The sequence below is a fragment of the Anser brachyrhynchus genome (assembly GCF_964034855.1).
Source record: "Anser brachyrhynchus genome assembly, chromosome: 5".
NCBI lineage: Eukaryota > Metazoa > Chordata > Aves > Anseriformes > Anatidae > Anser > Anser brachyrhynchus.
The window spans coordinates 34,896,117-34,922,179 of record NC_137699.1 but is presented as its reverse complement, the minus strand read 5'-3'; the positions used below and the strand labels follow the sequence as shown (position 1 = coordinate 34,922,179).

The window sequence follows — 26,063 nt, the reverse complement described above, 5'->3', positions numbered from 1 at the left end:
CCTGGGGGCGAGGGGCGTGGCCTAGGACAGGGGGCGTGGCTAGTGGTGGGGCGGGAATGGGGTGGGGGCGTGGCTAAGTGGAAAGGGGTGTGGTTAAGGGGAGCGGAGGCGCGGTTAAGGGCTGAGGGGGCGTGGCCCGCGGCGGCCGCCGCCGGCGATTGGCTGCGCGGCGTGGCGTCACTCGGCGCGCCGGCGCGCTGTGTGCGGCGTGGCTGCGGGTGGTGGCGCGGGGCTGGGGCCGGGGGCAGCGGCCGCTTCTCCTCCCTCGGCGCGGCATGGCGGAGCCGGGGCCCAAGAGCGGCGCTGGGGGGGGGAGGAGGAGGAGGAGGAGGAGGAGGCTGCCCCGGCCCCGAAGAAGCGCCGCGTGGCCGCCGGGGAGCGCTACGTGCCGCCGCCGCGGAAGCTGAAGGCGGGGGTGAGCTTCAGCGCGGCGCATTTCGCCGAGACCTCGTACTACTTCGAGGGGGGGCTGCGCAAGGTGCGGCCCTACTACTTCGACTTCCGCACCTACTGCAAGGGGCGCTGGGTCGGCCGCAGCCTCCTGCACGTCTTCAGCACCGAGTTCCGCGCCCAGCCCCTCGCCTTCTACCGCGCCGCCGCCCGCGCCGGCCGCCTGCGCCTCAACGAGGAGCCCGTGCGGGACCTGGACGTCGTGCTTAAGGTGGGCGCCTCTCCCTCCTTCTTTCCCTTCGTCCCTTAATCCCTTCTTCCCTCCCTTCATCCCTCCGAAGCTTCTCGGGTGCCTGGCCTGATGGTGTGCCTATGCAGAATGCACGCTAATTGTCATCTTTTCTCGCAGAATAATGATTTTCTCCGAAACACGGTGCATCGCCACGAGCCGCCGGTTACTGCCCAGCCTATCCAAATCCTGGCGGAGGACGATGAGGTGGTGGTCGTAGACAAACCGTCCTCCTTGCCGGTGCATCCCTGCGGGAGGTTTCGGCACAACACCGTCATCTTCATCCTTGGCAAAGAGCACAACCTTAAGGAACTGCATACAATTCATCGACTCGATCGCATGACCTCAGGAGTGCTTATGTTTGCCAAGACGGTGGAGGTGTCCAAGAGGATCGACGAGCAGGTTCGGGAGAGACAGGTGAGAGCTAAGGGCTGCAGTAGTTTTGGGGGGTTCTTGTGCGGTATTTTCTTGAAACGTGCTAAGGCAAAAAGTCAGTCAAACTTTTGGTCTAAACAAACCCAATTCCAAGGACAGCTTGTGTTCTTCTTCCTGTCCTTATTGTGCAAAGTGTGGAAGGCATCAAGAGAGAAAGATGGAGCAAAACCGTAAGCAATTTTGGTAGTATTGTATTGAAGGGGGTTTCCATCCCTGTGGGATTGTGCAAACTGGCTGGTATTGTGCATGGAGTCTTGAAAAGGTTTGGGTTGGAAGGGACCTCTAAAGATCAGCTGGTCCGTCAGTTAGAGAGCAGTTTTATTTATCAGTATAAGCGTGTCAGTCATCTCATACTTTTTCCATTTTAAGCTTTAGAAGTTTCTCTCATTTTTTTTCCACTGGTTTTCAGTCCAAACAGAACTATACCTGTAGGGTGCTAGCTTCCAGGATTTACTTCAAGGCAATGAGGGTCACAGCAAAAAGCACTGAGAGGCAACTCTTGAACTTGATATGGGGAAGACAGTTCAGGCCCTTATGTTCTTGAATTCTCAGCTAGTTGGAAGCTAGAATGAGAGAAATTTGGTTAAAAAGCTGTTTTTTTCTTTTCCTGTTCAGTTGTAATAAAACTTCAAGAGTAGATTAACTAAAATGAAAAATACGTATTTCATTGATGAGAGAGAGGGTAACTAGGATGAGACTGAATCATAATCAGACCTGAGACAGTTTTCTCTTCTGAGATTTTTTGTTCTTTCTCCCTGTAGCTGGAAAAAGAGTACGTGTGTCGTGTGGTGGGGGAGTTCCCAGAACACGAAGTGGTCTGCGAAGAGCCCATACTGGTTGTTTCATACAAGGTGGGGGTGTGCCGTGTGGACCCTAAAGGGAAATCCTGCAAAACCATCTTCCAAAGGCTCAGTTACAACGGTAAGACAAGCGTCGTCAAGTGTCTTCCGCGTACTGGCCGCACACACCAGATCCGGGTCCACTTGCAGTACCTGGGATATCCCATTGTCAATGACCCCATCTATAACATGGAAGCCTGGGGCCCTGAAAAGGGCAAAGGTGGCAAGATTGGTAAAACAGATGAAGAACTCCTTAAGGCGCTCGTGGAGGAGCATCGTTCCAAACAGAGCCTGGATGTCTTGGGGATTTCAGAAGAGGACTTGAACACCGATGCAGAAAATCAAGACTCTGGTAATTCAAGCGAGTGCACAGAATCTGTGCAGGCTGATCCTATAAATGAGAACTCCTGCCCTGCTGAGGGCACTAAGGATCCTGAGAGAAATGAAACACCAGCTTGTACACTGGACCCTGATACCAATCTGGAAACACTTGAAAAAACTACAGAACTAGGTTCATGTGAGAACAAGGGTGGGCAAACAGGAGGAAATTGTTCAGAAGAGAAGGACCCTTTATGCATGGAGTGTAAAATTACAAGGCGGGACCCATCTCCAAAGGAGCTGGTGATGTACCTACATGCCTTGCGCTATAAGGGCACAGAGTTTGACTATTGCTCCAAGATGCCTGAATGGGCCATGGAGGACTGGGAGGAATGACAGAGGGCATGACATCTAAGGGCATTGTTCTAGTGTGGCCAGAGAAGTGTCTTGTAAAGACCTAAGGTTTCAGTGTGCTTGAGGTGAAGAAACTGCTGGTGACTTGAAATGGGGTGGGAAGGCCCCCATATTGTTGGGGCCGGCAAATTGCTGTGGCTGCTGACAGGCACTGTAAAAGGTGGGCAAGAACATGGGGGTTCAGTGCTAGAATTACATTGTCATTTAGTGAACACCTGGGCAACAAACACCTCAAATGTGTTACAGGTCTGCTGTCAATTACCTGCAGAGAAAATTTAGTGCATACACTTAATTTAAGAAAGCGATTTTTCTTTTGGCCTGCTATATAATGTTCTTGTACTGTACGGTGAGAGCTGGTGGAATATTGTTCAACATACTGGATGTCACATCATACAGGAAAACTATTTGTACTTTGATTTTATTGTCAGACTGATTTTAAAACCAAAACATTAACACTGAGAATGCCATAAGGTAAAACCAGAGCACTGTGAAGCTGATTTCTTTACTGTTTGTCAGCAAGGTGGACTTTGCTTTGAAATTGCTCTTTTAGAATTCCTTCACATAATTACTTGATTTGGGATTAGTAACTCTAGGAATAGATCTGTGTGTTGAGCCTATTTCTGGAGGTACTAGTCCCAAGATTTTATCCGTATAAGACTTACAAGGAGACTTGATTTAGCAGAGTGTCTTGCTGTGTGCCCTGTGACGCATCTTCTGCCTTCTCAAAAACGTCATCTTCTCTGAGAACCTATTGATTTCTAATCCTTATGCCTCAAATAAAAACATCTCCATACTTGAACAAAAACCCAAGGTAGAGACCAGTCTACCAACTTTCACTTTGTTTTTACCATACCATGGTCAAATTGTTTCTGAATGGTGTGTATTTGTTTTTAATGTTGCTTCACATGTGCTTCAAGGTGACAATTGGCCTTAAAGAAAAAAAGACTGTTTTATAAGCAAACGAGAAGCTTTTCTTAATACAGTTTATAGTAATGTTTCCAGGATGATAAATATCACTATAGTTCTTATTTTCATTGATGTTTATATGGCCTCTGAGAGGTTTATTACAATCATTGTATTAGGTTCTTTTTTTTGTCTGTCTTAGGCAACCTCAGTGGTAATGACCAGCTGCACGCAATCAAAACCTTTCCTGGGAAGAGCCACGTTATTTCAGGATCCTCTGCACCCACCTACGTAGGATGCATGCATAGGGTTCAACACTTCTAAAATGTTATAGAAACCTTTTTTAAAGGTGAGAAAAGGAATCCAGGAGGCCTGATGCTATTCAGTAAGCATGTCACCAGCCTTGCTGGAGTGTGGTCCAGTACTGGATTCTCTTTCCTTGTCATGCTGAGCTTTACACTCTCAGCCCACCAAGACACAAAGGTTACGGGAGAAATCCCTGCTTCACAAGGTATTCTTGAGTGGGGTGCCGGGGACATGTGCTCCATGACTAAGGTTTGCCAGGCCAACAGGAACTACTACTGTCCTCCTTGGCAAGGCTCCTAAAATCACCTGTTGATACCCACAGGTGTGACCAGGATCCAATAGCCCAAAGTAGCCAAGTGATTTTTTTTTTCCTTTCCTGTACATCCAGCTGTTGTTGAATGTTTCTGTAAGAGTTCATTCAGACTTGAGCTTTGCTCTTCCACATCCTGCTAAGGGTCTCTCATGATTCTAATGTAACCACAGATTTTTATATTTTTTTTTTCCTGCCATCATGTGATAAGGCTGGTCTAATATTTAGCTGCAGGCAGCTTATTAAACAAAGGAGGTAAAAACTCCCCTGTGTTATCTATATTTTTCATACACTGAAATATATATATTTCATCTATGTAAATGAAAATTTGGTGCCTTCAAAATAAGAATATGTGCAACTGTTACTAGCTTTAGACATGGGGAAAAAGGGTGGATTTAGGGGCAGCTGAGCTTTAATTGAGACTGACATGACCCAAGTTATACTGTCCGTTGTTGTTTTTTTGTTTGTTTTTTCCTCTGCAAGAAAAAAGCACCTGAAAAAAATTATACTGGCTTGTGTCGATAGATGGAGACCAGATGGACAAATATGGAACTGCTGCTCACTGTTGTGTTTCACTTTTTCTGGCTATCCCTAATCGCTGTAGTTAATATATTTTCATTATCACACCTTGCTGGTCAAGAAATGCCGCGACTTGTCTTTTCAAGACACTTTAGGCAATGACCCTTCAAGGTTGGTTTCACAAGGAGCTTACCAGCGATGGCATCACGTTTCAGTTTGAGTCCGAGCTGGTAGTTTCACACTGCGCAGCCACTGGGTGTCTGCTGCTGGTACCTGCTAAAAACACGCACAAGATAAAACATCTTCTGGTTTGCTACCGAGGAAAGTATTTCTGCCAGTGATGGCATGTGATAAATCCCCACCTAGGCCTGAGAATTAGCCCAAATGTGACCAGGGAGCTCATCTCCCATTTTTTCCAGCTGTGTTTTAACCAGTCCATTACAGGTGCCACTTGTGCGTATAAAGAGCTACCGTATGGCCACGCTCTGCATAGGATCTGGTATAATCTGATTTCCACCAGGATTTAAGCGTTGTTCAATCTGGGCAGTGTAGCCTGGAGGGCTCTGGGAGCTGTTCCAGTAAATTACATGTGAGAGGCCCCTTCCGCTCATGCTAATTACAGTAATTATGGCTTCAACATGCAGCAAAGTCTCAGGGGAGCATTTTGTTTCATTAACTTCTCCTTCCAGATTTTTAAGTTAACTCTTCACACAGAGTAGCTCTTAGTAATCAGTTACACTTCTAAAATCTCAATAACTACAGGAAAAGCCCGTTAAAACAGTCAGTGAGCGTGGATGTAATTTCAGTGAGGCACAGTGATCAGCCTCGCTGGAGCTCCCTCAGCCCCTGATTTTGCAAAAATTTATTTACCCGAAGCTCCCACCAGGGATTTGGCAAACCTGAATGAGACAATTTGGGTCGAAAGAAGCAGTTTGGTGGTGGTTGGGCACGGAGGTTGCAGGTCTCCAGGGGGTGCGGCTGCCTCCCCTCAGGCCTCCTTGCGCGGCCCCAGGCGGCGGGAGGGATGCGCGGGGGGGGGCGGTATACACCTTGGCAGCCCTCGAGGAGCTAAAATTAAATAAATAAGATAAGGGGAAAAAAAACGGGAGGTGTGGGGGAGAGAAAAAATACGAAAAGTTGACTCCCGACGAGGATGGGATTCGAACCCACGCGTGCAGAGCACAATGGATTAGCAGTCCATCGCCTTAACCACTCGGCCACCTCGTCACGAGAGCCCTGTTTCTCGCACAGCCCATAAGAATCCGCACCACCTGCTCCCGGCCTCGCCTCCCGCCCACAGCCCGCTCTGCGAGATGGCGCCCGTCCGCCGCCCTTTGGCGGCAAGAACACAGGACGACGCGACCGGACAGGGACCGAGCCACCCTACCCCGGGTGTTCTCCGCTGCTTCACACTCATCCCTCCGGCTGTGGCGCGGTGCCGGCGAGGAATAATCCCGAAAAGGCGGACAACAAGCTGGCATCACGGAGGCCGCCATATTGTACGGAACGCTGGGGGCCGCCATGTCGTACGGAGCGCTAGGGGGGCGCCATGTTGTACGTCCTGCCGTCGGGCGGGCGGTTTGGCGCGCGGCGGTTGGGTTTGAACCGTGAGGCGGCGGCGGCGGCGCCGTGAGGGCAGTGAGTGAGGGGCCGGGGGGGGCTGGCGGGGCTGAGGGGGTTTCAGAGCCCTGGAGGGGCTTTGGGGGGCTGGGAGCGGCGCAGGGGGTTGTAGGGAACGTAGTTCTGGTAGCGCATGGCCAGTTTGAATTTTTTTTTTATATTTATAAGTTTTGATAAGCGCGGCAAGCGACCAGCGAAGTGTTCCTGTGGGCGTCGCCAACATGGGGGCAAACCTTTCACCGACGTTCAAATTGTTTCTTCCCCTTATTCTTCATACAGTTATCCTTTTCAAAGCGGGCTCGTTGCATTTCGAGTTTCTCCAGGGTCTCCTGCCAGTAATATTAACGTTGGTAATAGATCTCACAGCTGCCTTCAGCCCCGTCGCGAGGCGCGGTTGTCTCTCCCTGCAGCTCGCAGCCAAGGCAGTCCGTGGCGGTGAATTTTGAGGAAAATTGCAAAAAGGCACCGGGAGCCCTGCACACAGAGCAGTTTCACCTAAGATGGAAGACACTTTTATACCTCAAGTCTTTAAAAGCTCCCTCCACGTACTGTGGTGTTGCGAACAAAGAAACCCTATCCCGTTACTGACTTTCTCAGTACCCGGATGCATTGTAGCAAAAATACCGAGCGTTTTAATTACATCATGATCTTGTTATTTAAGTCGTTAAATTTCCCTGCAAGACTTGCTAGCGTTATTTGTGAAACGTGAAAGTTACCAGGTGGAAGCTGTTCAAGAGATGCTACTCTTCCACAGGCCTACTATAGCCTTATTTTTGGTTATATAATACTCCATCTCAAGGAACTAAAATGTTTTATATTTAGAAACAAAATATAACCTGGTGCTGTTAATAGACTGAATGGTGCCAAGTTCGGGCCTGAGGGGATTTCAGTGTTCTGGGGCAGCCCAGAAATGTGAGGGGAACCTCGATAAAATGCACGATAGGCTTAGGTTGGTCAACACCATGCAGTACTTTTGGGAAAACACCTCTGTAAGCAATAGCTACAGGTGTATGCTAGCCTTTGGGTATCGCTCCGGGTAGTGCTCCCAGGCCGTCTTGGTTTTGTTGCCTCAGAGCTGCAGGCCCTGAAAGCCAAGGCCTCTGCAGTTCCCTTTCTGAGGGGTGTATAGCAATACCCCACTAGTAAGTGATTGATTTAGTGTTTCACTAACCCTAGAGCTTTTTTTTTTTTTTTTTAAGCCTCCATAAGGCTTAGCTTTTCCTTGGTCATCTTGTGGTTTAAATGCTGTGGTCTATGGTGAGGAGGCTGGCTTGGTGGAGAAGAAGGGGAGATGTTGCCTACTGGGGGGAACTTATGAATGTGTATGAATACCTTTGGGAAAGTTTCAAGAAGATGGAGCCAGAAGGGATGAGACGCAATGAGCACAAACTGGACTACAAGAAATTTCACTCAAACATCAGAAAAAAAAATGCAGAGAAGGTGGAACAGGTTGTCCCAGAGCAACTGGCCATAGCTTTGGGTAGGGGGTTGGACTGTACGATCTCCAGAGGTCCCTTCCCACCTTCAAGAGTCTGTGATTTTGTGAAATGCAAAAGCTGAGCAGTTCCTCTCTATTTCTAATTGTCTCTTAAAAAAAAAAAAAAAAGTGTTTTACAATTTGCTTAACCATTGCCTAGGCAAGAGTTTCTCTTAAGGCGTTGTTTGCTGAGGTTTAGCAAGGGGAAAATGCAATGCGGTGGTATTGTCAGATTGCTTATAGCTGTCACATAAGAATATTTTGCGATAGTAGTAGTGATGGAGATAAATATCACTGAAATCTAGGAAAGAGCACAGAAAAATGTGTTTGTTGATATTATGGTGTTGATTCAATGCTACAATATATTGTGTTCTTTGTCAGGTCCATGGGAGAATGAGGTTATGAGGAATATTAACCTGGTATTCAAAGCCTTGTATTTTGTTGTGCTGTGTAGGAAACCTGAGGTAATATCCTAAGGCATCTTCACGGTGTGGGTTAACTCATTATCCCCTGCTGTGACTTTTAATAGGCATACTAGTTCATAAAAGAGAAGATATTCTTGGGGTGGCAGGGAGTAGTAGTGAATGAAAAATTGTCTTATGTGTCAGAGCGAACTAGTGCACTTTGTATTGTAGAAAGCTTGATCATATTTATCCCCAGCAGTTACCAAAATCTTAATTTTAAGTAGAAGGCTGCCGAACCAGTAAGACTCAAACTGCTAGCACATCTGATTTATAACATGATATGCAGTAGAAACCATTGAATTGGGAGGCCTGTTAGACATCAGAGAATTCCTCTGAGTAAAGAAGGATAAAGAAGAAAATTTTAGCAACTGACTGAGTCTAGTATCTAGTTGTTGTTCTATACAATATTCTTAGTGAGACTCATTAATATTTTTTTGATTTCAGTATTGCATTTCCCACAGAAATGGACAAGATTTATTCAGAACCTAACGTGGAAAAGTAAGTTGAAACCTCATAAGAACCTCATTGTGATTCGGCTGTTGTCTTTTAGATGCAAAATGTTTCTTAATCCCTGTGTGCACTTTAGGATCTCTTGAATGAAATATGCTGTCCATCAAGAAGAAAAACAGGGAGGTTTTTTGATTATGGTGTAGGAAAGCTCGAGGAAGTCTCATAGCAGCAGATTGTCTAGAGACTGACCACAGGGGTCAGAGCACAATATGTTGAATTTTCCAAGGGTTATGTACGGGACCTAGCATTGGAATGATCTGTTCCAAGCAAGTTTGTTCAAGTAATTTCACACTTGTAAAAATAATGGAGAAATTGAATTATTAACCATAAAAACGTGGCAGCACTGTTCAAGAAATACATCTTGGTTCCAGTTTATGCACTAATATCTATTTCTCTTTTTTCCTTCCAGTGATAATACAGAGCACATAAGAGGAAAGCGACTGTCCTCTGTGAGTAACTTAAGGCATTTCTAAAATAAAACTGAGTGAGTGAAGGAAGGAAAGGGGAGCCATAAAGAAGAATTAGTTTTCTCATTACAGCCTGAAGAAAAACATACCAAGAGCAAAGAAAGACCCTATTAAGTTTGTGATTGAATGTGACGCTTCTGGCTGTTACAGATTCTCTACTGCCAAGTAATCAGTTCGTGTATTCTTGTGAAATACCAGTTCACTGATTGTATGGACGGCTGATGTATTCAAATCTGAAAGCATTGCTGTTCACATTAGCAATGTGGCAGAAGATGACACAATTTCCACAGAAGGATTCGCAGGTGAAGCGAGTGTACAGGGATATACCTGGTAATTTTCTGATTGAAGTGAATGAATTTAGTATTCAGAAGGACAGTTTACCCACTCTTTTCTCAAAATAAGTAAATACATGAGTAAGATATTCAAAAATTAAAGTTATGCCTTCAGGGTTACAGATTCAGAATTTTATGAATTCTTTGGTCAATAATAAGTATACCTTCAACTGAAGGAACTCCCGTGTATGGTGCGTTGGTGAGAAGCAGGGTCAGAGATTGGGACAGATGCCCAATGCAAGAGTGAATTGTAGGTTATGAAATCCATGGTAACTTGTGCATAAATGATGTCTTGAACTGCTTGTACACCAGCTGTGACTGAACCAGTCATTTACTCGTTGCTTGATCCTTTCTTTTGTGGGTGCTGGGGCTGATTTTCTCAACTTACACTTTCTTTTAGATTTTAAAGGCTCCACGAAATCCTCTTGATGATTTGGGAAACGGGAATGAACTCACTCAGGTAGGTCTGTTAAGTCCTCTTTTGCTGACTCTCTTAATATCTTTGGTTTACTCCTCAACTTGTCCCTGATTAAACAGGGTCACTACAATAATGTAGGTGTAAAAACTCCTGTAATAAATAACTGCTTTGGAGGATACTGTTTGGAGTAATAAATATTACATGAAATCCATTGAACTTTTATTTTACATCAGAATATGTCTTCTGTCAAGCATGGAGGAATAACCAGAAATTAAAATAAAAAATAAAAATCTTGCTTCTGGTGTAGTACACGTGATTTGAAGTTTGCCACCTGGAGTACTGTGTGCAGCTCTGGGGCCCACAGTGTAAGAAAGAAAAGACCTCTCAGAGTGGGTCCAGAGGCTGGAGCACCTCTCTAATAACTTCTTTCAAATATGAAATATGAGCCTGAGATACTCGTGCATAATATATTTCAAAACTGGTTTGAGTATGAAGAGCAGCTCAGTCTTCATTTAAACTTTAATACCTTTTAACAATGATGCGTAGTACTGCTACTGGGCAATATAGAACCATCGTATGCAGTAGTGTGACTTTGTTCATAACTGCTTGTGATGCTGACATAGTTCCTCTGTGCCTATAATGGATAATGTCAGTACGTCAACACGTTGTCTACTTTCTTAAACAATGAGTATTCTGCTGTCCTGGGCAGAGCTATTTAGTTAGGGAACCTTACTGCAGACACCTGCACCGCAGTGGTATGGTGAATTAGCTTTCCAGTATATGCAGCGTTGCATTGTTACACGCCTTGTAACATTGCATTAGTATAATCATGTAGTCAGTGATACCATTTAAACGTTTCTTTAGGAAAATATCAGTGGTGATTTTGATTCTTCCATGCATCCTTCCCTTTCTCCCATAAAGACAAGTGTTTTTTTCAGTTGTCACAGAAAGCTAAATTTAAAAAAAAAAAATCTTGCAACTCACTTGTGCTAAGCAGCTAAGTATTTTTTTCCCTAGTATGCCAAACATTATGCCAGACAAAAATCTTTATAAGTGGTATTCTGCTTCTTCTGTCTGAAACCAAGCAGTTAGTACAAAATGATCTTTAGAACCTGCTTCTTGTGAGATAGGTGTCTCTCTGCGAAGAGGAGAGAAGCTGGAGAACTATAAGTAGTTTAAAGATGTTGGCAAATATCTGTTGTACTTGTTGAGCTATTATGCTTGCATTTTTTATTTTTGTGTGTGTGAAAAGCTATAATTATTGTGGATTATGGCATACGAACTGTTCTCTGTACATCAAACTTTTTTTTTTTGTCAGGATATCAATATAGATAAACGTAGGAAAAACTCCCGACGTGTCAGCTTTGCGAACACCATAAAGTAAGTTTGATCTGAAGGATGCGGATTTACATCTCTTTTATTACCTACAACTTTATGCTTAAAAAATCTGCTATCACCTAAAATTGCTGTTTGCATACATCTATGGGCATTCAGTGAAGAAAATTGTGAAAATATGGGAATTTCAGTGAAGAAAATACTAAGTTGATCTTGAGCCCTAATAGAAACATTATTCACTTTCTCATCCTAGCTATAAAAAATGATGGAGTAAATTTCATATAATTAGGAAACTTTGGTTTTCGTTAACTTTTCTAGTGATTTTCACATGAAGTATGATAATGGCATCTTCCTGCTGGAAAGTATGATTGGGTTCAGTAAGCTGCTGTCTTTTGGTATCATTTCAGAACATACCATGTGGGAAAAGACTGAGATTAAGGCTTTTTTTTTTTTTTTAATTTGCATTAAAACAGATCATCTTATGTTTTCAAAAACTGTTTTCCTTTGTTCTTAGCTGCAGAGTCTTCCAGCGAGATCTTAAGAATAATGCAGAGAGAGAAAATGAAGGTAAAAAGTCCTTTCTTTTCTGATAGGTTTCGCAGACTATTAGCAACAAGACTTCAGCCAGAATTTAAGAAGTCAAGCTTGTCAGTCGTAGATAGGGAACAACGTGGTCAGCTGTTTGTGATAGACTGGATGAAAACCCATTAGTTACTAGTACTTAGTTACTATTAGTTACTTAACTAATTAGTACTTACTATTGGTACTTAGTTACCCATTAGTTACTAGTATAAGTGGACCTTGTAGCTCAGAGAAGGAATTATTTCTTTTAGACAAAATGCACCTAGAGCAAAATCTGTTTTGGGGATTGTTGTGGTTTAACCCGGCCGGTAGCTACGCACCACACACCCCTAGCCTGCCCGCTGGCAGGACAGAGCGAGAAGCTGAAAAGTTCTTGGCTTAGTGTAAGCACTGCTCTGCAACAATTAAAACATCAATGTGTTATCAACATCAGTGTGTTATCAACATTCTTCTCCTAAATCCAAAACATAGCATCCTACCAGCTACTAGGAGGAAAATTAACTCTATCCTAGCTGAAACTAGGACAGGGATTTAGATCAAAAGAAGACCGAGAAGAATGTCTCATTCACTCTGTCAAAGATGACCTAGGAAGAATCTGAAAAGCTAATGCATTTTCAAGTACTTTGGTTCTCTGGGTTTTTGCCATGATAAAAAGGAACACAAAGAGTGAGAACTGCAGAACATTCTTTTCTGTGCACTTTACTCTTGTCTCTGAATGTTTTGATCCTGTTTCTCTCATTGTAATGTCTGATTTTCTTATTTTTAGAGTGTGCAGCAGATACAGGGAATCATGTCCTGCTTAATCAGTAAGTCTGGGGAAAAATTATTCCCACACTGCAAATACATTTCTTCACATGGCATGCGACCATAAGAATGTTACTCCTCAAAGAAACCAACAAATGTAACATGCTTATTTATTTAGGTATAAAATTGCTCTTTTGACTGGTTTTGAAACGTTTGGCTGGTTACAGGAATACAGCAGAAAAAGGATATAGCTGTTTTGGCCATTCACAAAACAGTAGATGTTTCTGAAAAATTGAACAATTATGTCTTGAAACTGCTTCATCCAAAGTTGATTGTTTGGGAATGTCTTCCAGGAGACACTTACCAGATTCCGTATTTGATAGAGATGGTCTTGTATGTTTATTACAATCACTTTTTCACTCAGAGGTGGATAGAGTAATAGTCTGATCTCAAAGTTCTAGTCTAGATAAAATTATGATATTGTTACTCACCAACTCAATTTAATTTTAAAAGATTTAGACTGTTTCTGTGCATGAAAGCAAATTTTTATATTTAAAACATACAGCAGGGGAACATTTACCTACAGCTATAGTTAACAAACACTTATAAAGTTATCAAAGCAATATAGTAATGTGTGTGTATAAATAAAAATCAGTATACTGGACAAGGCAGTTTGGGCTTGAAAGAACATTCAAGAAAACACTGAAGAGCAGAAATCATTAAATGTTAGATGAAGAGCCACACAAGTTGGTCGGTGTACCTGGCTTTTGATTTTACAGAGAAATGACTGCAGGCTTTAAGAACATGTCTTCAGTTTTCCAAAAAGAAAGGAACGACTAAAAGTAGAAGGTCTGAGTTAAAAATAAAGTATTAACCTCTTTTCCCGTGAAAAAATGAGTTTCATGGGAAAATACCACTTTAGTTCCAATTAGGATATATTGAAGACATATTTGTAATGTCTGGTATCTGCTGCCCAGTCATGTATGAGCTCTGCAACAGAATTCTCTGCCTTTTAAGTATATTGCTGAAGCCCTCTGGTTTGCAATCTTTTAACAAACTGTTTACCTAAACCATCTTTTGTAGAAATGAAGAACCTGAAGCAGTTCCATGTGAGATCACTGGTGAGTTTGAAAATCGATTTAACAACAGAATGACTCTTTTTATTCCAAACTATTGATAATAGTTGATAGAACATTTTTAACATGTCTAGAACAGTCTCACTGGTGGAGATCACTATTGCATGAACAGACTCTGTCTCATAATGCTGTTTACAAGCACTGTATTGTAGAAGCATGGGTAACCCTACTACGTGTTCAAAGGAGTACTGAAAATATTTCTCAGGATATATTTGGTTTTAAATGTGCTTACTCAGAATGTGATACTTATGTAATGAGTCCATTGATCTTCAGTTCAGTTGATTAAAATAATAAAATAGCTCAGCAAATGCACTATTTCCTTTTCTTTTGACAGGGATGAACACTTTGCTTCATGCCCCTATCCAGGCTTTGGTGCAGCAGACTGAGGTATGTGAAGGTGTTCATTTTTTTTCAGTGCTGAGAATATTACTGTCCAAAATATATTGCAATAATTTGTGTAGTAAAGGTGAAACATGTACCTCAGCTGCCTAAAAAGTAAATCCTTGTATTCACAAGAAATTTGTCTGAAGCATAATCTTCTATACTTTGAAGTAGTTTCCTAATCTGATGGTCGTTATAGTATGCTATTGATAATTTTTGTTTCTAAAATTGCTTTTCAGTATCTGAGCTAGTTCTTACATTTTTTTTCAATGCTTATCTAAGAATATGTAAAGGAGCTTATGTTTCAGATAGGTCAGTTTAATTTTTTTCCTCATGGATTACTGTCTACTTTTTTTTTTTTCCATGGGTAGAATGGATATACACTGTCCCTTCCTACTGTTAAAAAGGTTTAGAAAATTGCAGTGACTGGCATGAAAAGGTAACTGAAATGCTTCAGTTGACTCAAGTGATAAAACACAACATTTTTAGTTAAGACCTTAACAGGCACAGAAATCCTGAACTGTGCTATACTTCAGTGATGATGTCATTGGTCTATTTTATCAAACAAAGCAATTGAACGGTATCCCTTGATCCAATGGCTTTTAACTTTCATGCTGAATTTAAAAATATGGTATAAAAAATGTCCTAGCTCTTGTGAAAAAATGCTTAAAGAAAAAAATAAAGGTTAAAATCTAGTGTGGATTAAAAGATATATGCCATGAGCCTATAAAGTTCATATTGAAACCCTCTCTCTCCTTGGTTTAAGTAATGTATATGATTTATGCTTTTTCTATTGTATTTTATTTCTTGCATTTATAAAATAATAATGGATATATAACAATATACGTAATTTAAAGTAAACACAAAGTTGTTCTTAATCAGTGTATTCATTATGTTTGATAAACTAGAGTATTATATCTTGCTATTGGCCAGTTTTTATCCACAGCTTTAAAACTCTAAATCCTTTCTATTAAAGAGACTGAAATCTTCTTATTCAGGGTGGAAGAGTCTTAAAAAAATTCCAACTTGGCACTGCTGCTTTGGGGAACGTACATGATAAGCTGGGCAGGGATTTTGCTTGCAGTGGGTGAGTGGGGAAAGATAGAAACGCCACATAGAAAATACTGATTCATAAGTCTCAGTGATTGTTCTGTGTTTACAAGGATGTCACATGTGAAGATGTGAAGGTTTTGTCCAACAGAAATCTGAGAAACATTCTTTCAAAATTCTAGTTAAATACATAAAGATATTACAAACATATAAAATATAGGCTCTAAGAATTTGTAACAGTTAAGTTGTCCTTTCTTTTAATATGTTATTACTTGTTGAGAAGGACTGAAATGTTTTTTTTTCCTCCCCAAAAAGCTGTAAAGATAGAGCTCTAACCTTTAGACTGCATTAGCTGACTTTTGTTGTGAATAGAGTAAACCACTGTGTCATTTGTTACAAGTGTCAGTAACTGTCATTTCTTGTCTTTTTTCAGTGCCATGATGTGGACAACGCCATTCAAAGAACAAATAGGCATGACACAACACTCACCTTTTCAGATGAAAATGAAATGGAAATGACAGCTAGTCACACTGCAGTGATTACACGTAACCTGAAAAACAATGAAACTGACAAAACTGAGAAAATAGATATCACATCATTTCTGGCTGGGTTAAACTCTAACAGTGGAAAGGCAGAAATGAGTAAAGAACTTCATTTTTCCTTTGATCATACAAACTGCCTGTGCCCATCTTTTGAACAGAAGGAAGATGCTACTACGGTAAAAAAAATAAATTTCAATGAATTTTTGATGCGCTTGAAGTCAAATGAAAAAGCACTCAATCCTATTGAAGGACCTGAAAAAGAAAACCTTTTTTTTATCCCTTCACAAGTCTCAGAAGACACGGCACGATCATCGGTGGAATCTGCTTATTCCCATGAACCACCGGCCACCTTCAATGTAACAAAAATCTTTAGAGAGCAAGATGATGGAATGGAAATGACAAAATGCCAAGCACCTGATGTTAAAAATATGCGTTCTGGTATTTGTGGGGCTCCACCAGAGCAATTACTGTGTGCAGATGTTACTGAGGCATTTGCAGATGATGAAATGGATATGACAACTAGTCACACTGCAAAAATGTCTTTTCCTTTTGCCAGTGTTGGAAATCAAAGTTTAAACTTCAAAAAGGATTTCCCATCCATGGAGACAGATAATTATTCTGTAGTAAAGAGAGCATCTCATCAGCAATTAATTGTAAAGCAGGACCCTCAACTTTGTACAAACAAAAAACCAGTAAATGTTGAAGACACTGTAGATACTACAGTGCTTCAAACTTTTAAGCAAGAGACCAGAACTTTGTCTGCTATCCCGGGATCTGTTTCTTCTGAGACTGTCTTCCGAGGTGATAAAACTGTTTTTTCTATATGTGATGACATGGAAATTACTGGGAATTACACAGATGTAATCTATAACGAAAGTACCAAAGGAATGAGCAGTTCATGTCCTAAAACTTTTGAGAAAACAGTTAATACAAACTCTTTGCCAGTAGGAAGCAGACATCCAGCACTTGATGACGTTACAGAAAGTCTACCATCTTTAGATAATCGAGCTTCTGTGTCACACAAAACTAATGCGCTTGAACAAATTTCAGGCTCAGATGGGAGAACTGAAAGAGTGACCCAAGATCATGGGACTGCTTCAGTGGATGTTGGTTTTGATTTGTGTAGAAATTCAGTGTCCACTGGTACCTCTAAGGGTAGACTTCAGCACAGACATTCAAGCTCTCTACTTGTTTCACTGCCAGGTGAGAAAACTGCAATATTTTCAGGAAAAGATACGGCCTTGACTAAAACTTGTATTGACAAGGCTGATGGAAAGAATGTTGAAAATGAATTTCCTCCTGGAGTGTCCACCTCTGTCACCTGCAAACCACATTTTCTTGGTAATAGAATCTCTACATCTCCCAGTTTAAGTGAGCAGGAAAAAATGGAGATAACTAAATGCCAGACTGTTGTCATTGATGATCAAAGCGTTGGGATAACTGCAGAAGCAAAACAAATGCATGGTAAAATAATTCCAAGTGAGAACCACAACAAAAATGTCAGTCCTGTGGCAAGTTCTTTGGACAGGGACAAGGAAAATCTTGAGGCAATTGGTTTTGATGTGAATATGAAAAGAAGCCAGACTACAGAAATGAATACTGAAGATGTTGAGGTGATAATAGTCAATAAGAAGCTTGGAAAAACAAACTTTCAGGCAAGTGGTCTGATTTCCTGTGCAAAGAGCGTGCGTCCATTACAAGAGCAAAAGAGAGAAATCGCAGAAAATACTGCCACCAACAGCAGTGCATTCATGTCTTTGCAAAGTCAAGAAGTCGATATAACTCAGCCTTTGAAAAAAACCCTTCAGAATGCTTCAGTTTCCTGCACAAATGACAAAACAGACGTGTTTTCAGATGATCAAAACATGGACGTAACCAAAACTCATTCTGTTGCCTTTGAAGTTGCTCCTACTAATACAGTACAAGAATATGAGAATACTCATAATCAAAATAATGTGATATCCAAGCAGCTGCAAAAACAGGCCTCCCAATTTTCTAATAATTCTGGTGTAGATACCACTGTAAGTCAGACTGCAGCGATAGAATATAGGGATTTCAAAAGGAGCTCAGATAAACAAACTGTTACTCCTTTATCTGCAAATGGTATGTTCATGTCTAGTAATGAACCCACTCCCTCCAGAAATACAAGAAACGTACAACCTGCAAAAATACTGGGTATAAATGCAGATTGCCAAAACTCTGACAGGCAAGTGAAAACCCGTACTATGAAGGTAGTAAATAATGTGTTGCCAACTCAAGAAGAATCTGAGAGAGATTTCCTGGTCAGTAAAACAGTTTCTTCAGAGGAGGATTTTAAAAATCCTCAGTCAGTTGATGGCCTGCACTTGGGTATTGAACAGACATTACTAACTAATACATCTGAACAACTGAAGAGAAGTTCCCAGTTGCCTTTCTTTTCAGAAAAGTCTGTTTTGTTTCCCTCTGGTGAAAACATGGACTTGACTGAAAGCTGTGCAGCAATAGCTCCTGATCAAAACATCCATATGATTTTACCAGGAAGAACAGCAGCACCAGTACATAATGCTGAAGATGAAAATAAAACATTATCTTTAAAAAGAGGGGTCATGATGACAACAAACAGTCAGGAGCAGCCTGGGTGCGATACGTACTCCTTGGTATCTGGTAAGCAAATGTTAACTGTGACTGGTTTAAAGCATTTGCATTTTGTAGATGAGAAAACTACCATATTTTCAGAAGATGCTGATATGGACATCACGAGAAGTCATACGGTTTCAGGAGAAAACAAAATAGTTTTGCTGCCTAAAAGTTCAAACAATGACATATCCTTTGTTTCTGGAGATAAAACTTGTGTTTTTACACACAATAATGACATGGAAATAAGTAGATTTGATACTGTTGCAATTGATAAATGTGTGGAAAAGGCTGAACCTGGAGGGATGCTTAGCAGAGCTAATAGGACTGAAAGGAAAAGCTCCAAGGAAACAACAGGGGAAAAGACTGTTTTATTTTCACTGAGTAATGAGAATAATGACATGGAGATCACAGAGAGCCATACGGCTGCAATAGGCCATGAAATTGTCTCCCAAAACGAGGTCAGGCTTCATTCTCTGTCTTCAGCTCAGCCTGTTAAAGCTGTTAAGTTCACAAGTAACCAGAGTGACATGGACATTATGTCTTGCCCTGCTGATAAAATTACAGTTAAACTTTTACATGATGATAACTTGAATAAAGAGGTTGGACAGGAAGCTCCTTCAAACAGTGAAGCTACTGTGCTTGCTGTGGATGATATGGAAATCACTAAAACTCATAACGTAGCTTTGGAAGAAAATTCTCTGCAGGGTAGGCTACCCAATCAGTCTGTTCCTCTATGTTCCACCATTATTTTTACAAATGACAAGGCTGATATGGAAATGACCAAGTATCTCCCTGATGGTGAAAGTACTGAAAGAGTCCTGTGTGAGGACAGAGTAAACCCTCCTAAGCAGGTTGGACAGGAGGCTCTTTCAGGTAGCAAAACAGTCATTTTTACTTTGGCTGAGGATATGGAAATCACTAAAACTCATACAGCTGTGTTAAGTGGTGATGTGTGGGACAGAAGGTTCATTCCAGCCGTTTCTGCAGTTCCTGCTGATCAGACCATTGTGTTTCCACACAAACAAGATGATATGGAAATAACCGTATCTCATACTGTTGCTGTTAATAACAATATGGAAGGATTTGAGAACCAGCAAGTGTCACATAAAAGCACTCGACAACCAGGCTTGCATAGTGCATCACTGTCTGCTTGCAGAGATGAAGTAGATTCTCTGCATGTAAAAGACCTGAATGGTGAGTATCTTAAAAAATCTAATGATAAGCCTACCATTTCTTCATCTGCTTCATCAGCCTCAGCATTTCCTACTGAGAAAGGAGCTGCCAAAGTTCACAGTGGTGCAATACCAGATTCCATTTATTCTACCTCACTTCCAGAAGACACTTTGGATGTCCGGGCACCACAGGATCTTGACCTTGCCACGGATAATTCAGTTCCTGTAAACAGTCAGCAGGATCTTGTACATCCAGGAAAACTGAAATCAAAGAGAGTGTCTTTCAGATTTCCAGGTAATGCCCCCTTGGAATGCAGTGAAGAAACTGGAGCTGTGGTATCCCATGTTTCTCTTCCTATTCAGCAATCGGATTCTTTGAAGAGTCCTCCAGATGGACTTAGTACTCAGACAAACCAAGTATTGAAAGATAATTCATCTAGGCATGAAGATCTAGATACAGTTTTAGCCAAGGATGGAGCAGTTCCAGTTTCTGACGGCGAATCAAAGGAAAACGAGAGGCTGTCAGCTGAAGGGGAAGTACTTCCAACAGACTTCCAAATAAAATCTGAAGAAACTAAGCAACTTTTGGTCAGCGACAGTCCAAGAGATCCAGTAGATCCGGCTCTTGCACCTAAATTATCAGGTATTTTAAATGTTTGTTCAAAACTGGAAAACATTAGAAGGAAATCTGCAGTTGTCTCTGTTCCTGAAACCGCTGTTTCTGACCAACTGCATAAGTTACCAACTCAACCAGAGGATACCTTGAGGTTAGGAAAAAATACCATAAAGGAACAAGATAATTTATTTTATCCTAAAGAGCAGGAGAATGCATGTCTTGAATCTGGAGCAGCTCCTATAGGTACGAATTTAGGTATGGCACTTAAGGACAAGTATCAAGGAATAAATGTCCCTCTAGGTATCTTCCAGCCTAAACTACCAAGCAGAAGAAATCCTTCTGTTTCTAACGTGCAAGACGTAAATGTAAAATCTTCAGACAAAGTAGAAGCACTGGTCTCAGAAGTAAACCTAAACACTGGTGAAGCACCAGATTACACCAAATCTAGTAGGCAGAACTTCAGCCCTTCTCAGTTTATAGCAGAAGAATTTCTTCCTATATGCCAAGAAGCAATGGATTCGAATGATTCTGTAAGCTTTGGATCTGTGGAAGATGGTTGCAAGGAGATAAGCAAAAGAGATATCTCCCACAATGAAAAGATTAAATGTGAAGAGACGAAAACTTGCAACAGCATAAAAAGAGCTTTGGAACAAGATGAGGAGGATCTTCAAAGTCTAAAGAAGCTCAAGGCGGATGAAAGCTTGGTTGGTGGGGCCTCCCTTGACTTGCAGGTGAGCCTGATCATTCATTGTCAGCATATAGGAACACTGACAGTGCTTTTTAGATATTGAGATGCAAATAGATCTGTTGCTAGGTTTTTTTTGTTTGTTTTCTTTACCACCAGTTTGTAGTCATTTTGCTATGTTTTCCTCAGAATTTCTCTCACTGTTTTCTCAAACTAAAACAGTTGATGTGTGCAACTTCCCAGGTCCATGACAGAATAAGGAATATGTCAGTTCTCTCCATAGTATCCTACTGAGCCTTTCTCAAATAAGTATTCTTAGTTGTCTGTACTAAACCGTGTGCTAGTTGTTGCTTAGGTATAGTGATAAATTAAGGCTGAAAGCAATTACTTAAAATAGAACATGTATGTTTATTTTAAATTAGCTGTCTTATGGATAGCACAAATTGCCATGGGCTCAAGAAAATCGGTGCAAATATGGAGCGCTAATCTGACCTTAAAAATTAGTTTGTTACGTTATCATTACAAACTTTCTAATTCCTAAAGCTGCAAGAGCGTGCTGTGGTGGCTACTGGTTTGAGAAATGAATGAGGAATTTTGTAATATCACTTCCTATATGCCGTGGTAGGAAATGGCTTACGTGTATGCTGATTAACTATAAAATGTGCAGATACCACAAATAAATTTTGAATGTCAAGAAACAGCTATGTAAGCAACTGATTGAGTTATTCTTACATTGTTTCATATAGCTCTTCTTTTATTTTCTTTTTTTTTAACTTGCTGATACTAGGTTACTTCAGGTGCTCTATCTCAAAGCCAAGTAGATGTTCGTGAAGGTGAAGATCCTCCAAATCTATCAGCTAAAAACCTGGACTGTACTCATGCCAACAGCAGCAGCTCTCTAGATTCTGTCAAGGCTGACACAGAATTAACAAGTAAGACTTCCTTTGTAGCAATTGTCTCAAACTTTTCTATTGTTTTGGGTTAATCAAGGATGAGCCCTACCTATAACACCTTGAATGCCTGTGGTACAGCTTCCTACCCAGCCAGCTGACATGCTTTTACGTTCTGGCTATGAGGCCAAGCCATTCAAGGAATACTGAGATGAGGAGGAAAAGCAGTAGAATTTAAGTACACTTTTGTTTTAGTGGGCAGGTTGGGCTGAAGAGGCAGTTTAGTTTCCTTAGCACAGAGTAAATCTTAGTTTATTAGCTCTTGATGATTAGCTGGTACCTAACAATGAGGCAGAAATCTGCCAGTCATCTGGTAAGTGATATTTTGCCTATATTTACAAAACCAATCCCAACTTTGCCCCTTGCAACTATGAATATATATGTTTTGTCCAGTGGAAGTCAGACTGTCCTTTAAGTGAGAAACTAGACCTTCTTAGCTTGGCACTTGAAAGCTATGGTTTTACCTAGAAATTTGCTGGCAGCTCAGCTGCTGTTTGGTCTCCGCCTATCAATGGTGCCCTCTGAACTGGTTGGAGTCTGTTTCTCAGATTTATTACTTTTTAGTATGATACATGTGGCTTTCCTCCTATAGAAAAGTGAATTCTGTCGTTTCATTACCACTCTGACATGAATTTCATTTTACATTAAATTTCTAATCTATTCCTCAGGATTTGCCTGAAGTAGTTTTTTCCTCATTAACTTCATTCAGCACCAGAAACACGCATAAAGGTCAAACTCTACGTTAAGATGGCTTACTTCTGGAGCTAATCAACTAAGATTCATATTTCTGTAATAATATTTTTAACCCCAGCAATGCCCTTTTCTTATTTTTATATAGTTCAGCGATGCAGTCAGATGGAGTCTCAGCTTCTCACAGACAGCATTTGTGAAGATAATTTATGGGAGGTATGTATATGGCTGAGAGATGTTAATTTATTTTCCGAACAGGAAAAATACTTGTGTGCATATATACCAGTAAGCATTCTCACTTGAAGACTGTACTTACGTGTATGTTTTTCCTAACTTTGCAGAAATTTCAGAGTGGTGTTATCACAGTTGGAGAGTTTTTTACACTTCTTCAAGTCCATATTCCAATTCAGAAGCCCCGACAGAGCCATCTTCCAGTCAGTGTGAGTATCTGTCCTCTGATATGCTTGAGGCTTTGAATTGTACTCATGGTTTGTCATTGTTTTTTAACAGCTAAGTGGTCTGTATTGAAGGTCTTTAAATGAGTCAAGGCAGAAGTCAGTTCCACCTTGGCGAGTTAGACACTACATGCTTCCAATTCTGTCTTTGCTTGTTTACCTCTGATAGCGGATGTTTTTTGTTTTTTTTTTCCCCTCACTAATGAAAAATAGAATAGATTTCTATCTCTTGACAAAATACAGTGTATCGAGGATCATCTGTTCTTGGATAAATATGCTGATCCTTGGTTTTTGAGCTTGCTTAAAGAGAAAAATGTTTGAAAGTAAGAATTAGAAGCTCTATCTAACTTCACATTATCTTCTTACTACATCCATCATCCACTGAGGTCAGAATCCTGAAATGCTGCTCTGCCCTCCTGCTGCGTCTTCTATTCTCTTTTAAGTTGCTGCACCATGACATACCTGTTCTTATTTCTCGCCCTTAAGTCTGTTCTGCCTGAACCTTTTTTCAGTACCCTCATCCTGGATGGAGGAAAAACTTCTTTTGAATTCTTGCTGATATGGGAACAAATAGTTTGCTTGCATGCATACAGACAAGCACCATGTATTAGTAGTAACCTGATACCAAACAAGGAAGTAATTGTACTGTGCAGTCTCCCTGAAAACAAGGCAAGGTGTCACAATTAAGAGAAGACTGAGATTTTTCATGAGGCAGTTTTAGGACAAGGAATGCCTTTATTAATCCACCTCTGGCAACATAATTCTTAAAGTAGAATTTATTTCTGTCAGCTCATCTTGAATCTGTCTTTAACCCATCACACTTCTCCAATTCATGTTCTGCAAATGGAATTTTGATATATGAAGTTGATCTTCAGGTTGTTCTTCTTAAAACCCTGTGAAGAGAGAACCTCAAAGCTAGTATAACAGCACATGACTAGCAAAAGCAAAATAAAATTTGTTTGGGTTTGGTGGGGAGGAGTTGAGGTGTTTTGGGGTGTGGGCTTTTTTGTTTGTTTTTTCCCCGAGTGGTTCTGTTCCATAATGTTTGAAGGCACATTGAGAAGTCTTGAAAAAAAAATATTTTACCTTTAGCTATTATAGTCTGAGAGACCTGATTTGTGTTTAGCTATACTATGGTTTTGTTCATTTAGCATGTGGATTGCTTCAGTCAATCACAATTGCACCAAGCCCTTTATTCAACCTAGGTTTACTCTATGCCTAGAATTTGGGGGGTGGATGGGGGGGGGGGGTGAAGAAAAGCACTGGGAAAAACTGTCCAAACTGAAAAAACCGTGCTGAATTTCAGTGTATCTGCTTTACAGTATTTCTTCCAGCGGCTCCAATGAAAAGGTAGATTCCTTCTTATGTAGTCTAGTTGTTGCTTTCCTTGTATATAGCCACTTCCAGCAATATGGTAGAGAAATTTACAGAGACTGTCAGCTTTGATGTGCAAATTGGTAAGCAAGACGCTGAAGTGGGTTTCTTATGGTTCTCTCCTTAGTTTTGGATAAGCACTGCAAAATGTAAGTGTGTACTGTCAATCTTAAAGTGTTCGAAGTTTGAATATCTGACTTCTATCTCTTTACTTTGAGAAATAACTGGAAGAGGTTCCCTTTATTTCCCCTAACTTAAAAGTAAACTAGGAAACTTGTCCCAGTACAATATTTTAATAGTTTACACATTTCCTATCAACTTGATTTTTACATTTTACTGTTATTATGTCAGTTTGGGGTTTCAGTAAAGGTACCTTCTTTTCATATAAGCTCTCTTAAGACTGGTGTTTCAGGCTTGCTTGTTTGTACACCTTTGTGTAGCCAACTGATTTTCCAACTAGATGCTGGAAATAGCCTGTCACCTGTCTGGATTTCATGAATAACTGCCATTTCTTAAAAAGATTATCTTATAAAGTAGTGTGAATGAGCTGCTTAGTTTTCCCTACTGACGTGGAAAGCTTTCGAGTTTTATGAGTAGAGAAAGTTTGTTTTTATTTTTTTATTGTGTTTATTTAAAAGAGGATATGGGGAATTAGCTCAAACAGTTCCATTTCTTGTTGCTTACAGCACTTTCTGCTGGCATGGCAAATGATGTGCCGGGGCAATGGAAAAGCCATCCTGCAAAGTGGAAAACCTTAGCAGTGTCTGGATAATTTAGAAGTGGGTTTGGCAGGTGGTTCTATGCCAGTACTTTTTCTAGCATGCTGGAGAACTTTTCAGTAGTCTGTTCCATGTTAAATAAGTTCTAATGACGTTCATTCTTCCTTCTTCTGAATGGGTTATGTGACACCTCTTTTGGTAGAGTGAAATAGTTTCTATCACAATGACATATTAAAAATTCCTGACAGTTGTTGTGTATGAAAACGTGTATTCAAGAACATACTCTTTGCATGGTAAGTGGTATATTTGTGAAAATTCTTCACTCATGAAATTCATTCTAGTACTTCAGATCTAGTTCTTAGAAAGCTGGCTCCTGTATAACCAAGTCTTACAGTTGTAAGATGTTACATTGTAAGGATACATAAGTCAGCAGAACATTCACATTAGAAATTTGGATACCTTCTCGGAAATAAGGAACTCTCTTGTGGTGTTCTGCCTTTATTCATTCCTTCTTTGCTGACTGACTGAGATTTCTGAGTTGCCTATGCAAGAGGAAGTTAAAAAAAAGTGTCCATTTTAAAGTTCTTTATAATTCTGATGTGGTAAAAGAACGAAAGCTATATTAGCATAATTTGTATTGATTGAATTGTTTCCTTTATGAGTTTTAAATCTCTTGAAGTTTTATTTAAGATGCTGTTCTTAGCTACAGTTTAGTTTACACTTCCAATTTGCAAATTTATTTGTACTGAGCTGTCTCTAAATATTCATGTGGCTTACAAAACTCTGGTATGACTCATTAGCATCTGACCTCTGATAAAAACAAACATACAAAATAAAACAATCACAAAAAGACTGAAAGCTTTCTCTGAAGGGATTGAATTAACCTGTTATTTATGTGCTTCAATATATAAGTAATTTTTTGGAATATCCCCATCTTATTTATTGGATGTGACTAAAGACTTACTGAAAATTGTGATCTTAAGATAACTACGCTTGATTCAGAAT

General features: G+C 40.6%; 2 protein-coding genes and 1 long non-coding RNA gene across 6 annotated transcripts in view; 2 read left to right on the top strand and 1 right to left on the bottom strand.

The window, feature by feature from the left end:
* The first annotated feature begins 260 nt into the window (after positions 1–260).
* RPUSD2 (RNA pseudouridine synthase domain containing 2) lies at positions 261–3,713 on the top strand. The gene is given in 4 exon segments (XM_080596234.1): positions 261–306; positions 309–661; positions 800–1,096; positions 1,876–3,713. Coding segments are annotated over 4 exon segments (1,473 nt in total). The 5' UTR covers positions 261–275; the 3' UTR covers positions 2,668–3,713.
* A 245-nt stretch (positions 3,714–3,958) lies between these two features.
* Positions 3,959–6,208, bottom strand: LOC308196745. Its single transcript, XR_013952373.1, has 2 exons — positions 6,111–6,208; positions 3,959–5,791 (listed from the first exon to the last, which is right to left on the bottom strand). It is a non-coding gene; the product is annotated as an uncharacterized lncRNA (long non-coding RNA).
* The window catches only part of KNL1 (kinetochore scaffold 1), a 31,283-nt gene continuing 11,163 nt past the window's right edge, over positions 5,944–26,063 (top strand). Inside the window, exons 1-13 of one of the 4 annotated variants that reach the window (XM_080596232.1) lie at positions 5,944–6,222; positions 8,729–8,782; positions 9,204–9,243; positions 9,994–10,053; positions 11,330–11,391; positions 11,861–11,913; positions 12,695–12,734; positions 13,756–13,793; positions 14,143–14,195; positions 15,673–20,916; positions 21,658–21,802; positions 22,659–22,726; positions 22,852–22,950. In XM_080596232.1, the coding sequence (XP_080452358.1) occupies positions 8,748–8,782; positions 9,204–9,243; positions 9,994–10,053; positions 11,330–11,391; positions 11,861–11,913; positions 12,695–12,734; positions 13,756–13,793; positions 14,143–14,195; positions 15,673–20,916; positions 21,658–21,802; positions 22,659–22,726; positions 22,852–22,950 (5,937 nt within the window). In that variant the 5' untranslated portion in view covers positions 5,944–6,222; positions 8,729–8,747. The other 3 variants (XM_080596230.1, XM_080596229.1, XM_080596231.1) reach the window with 3 other exon arrangements.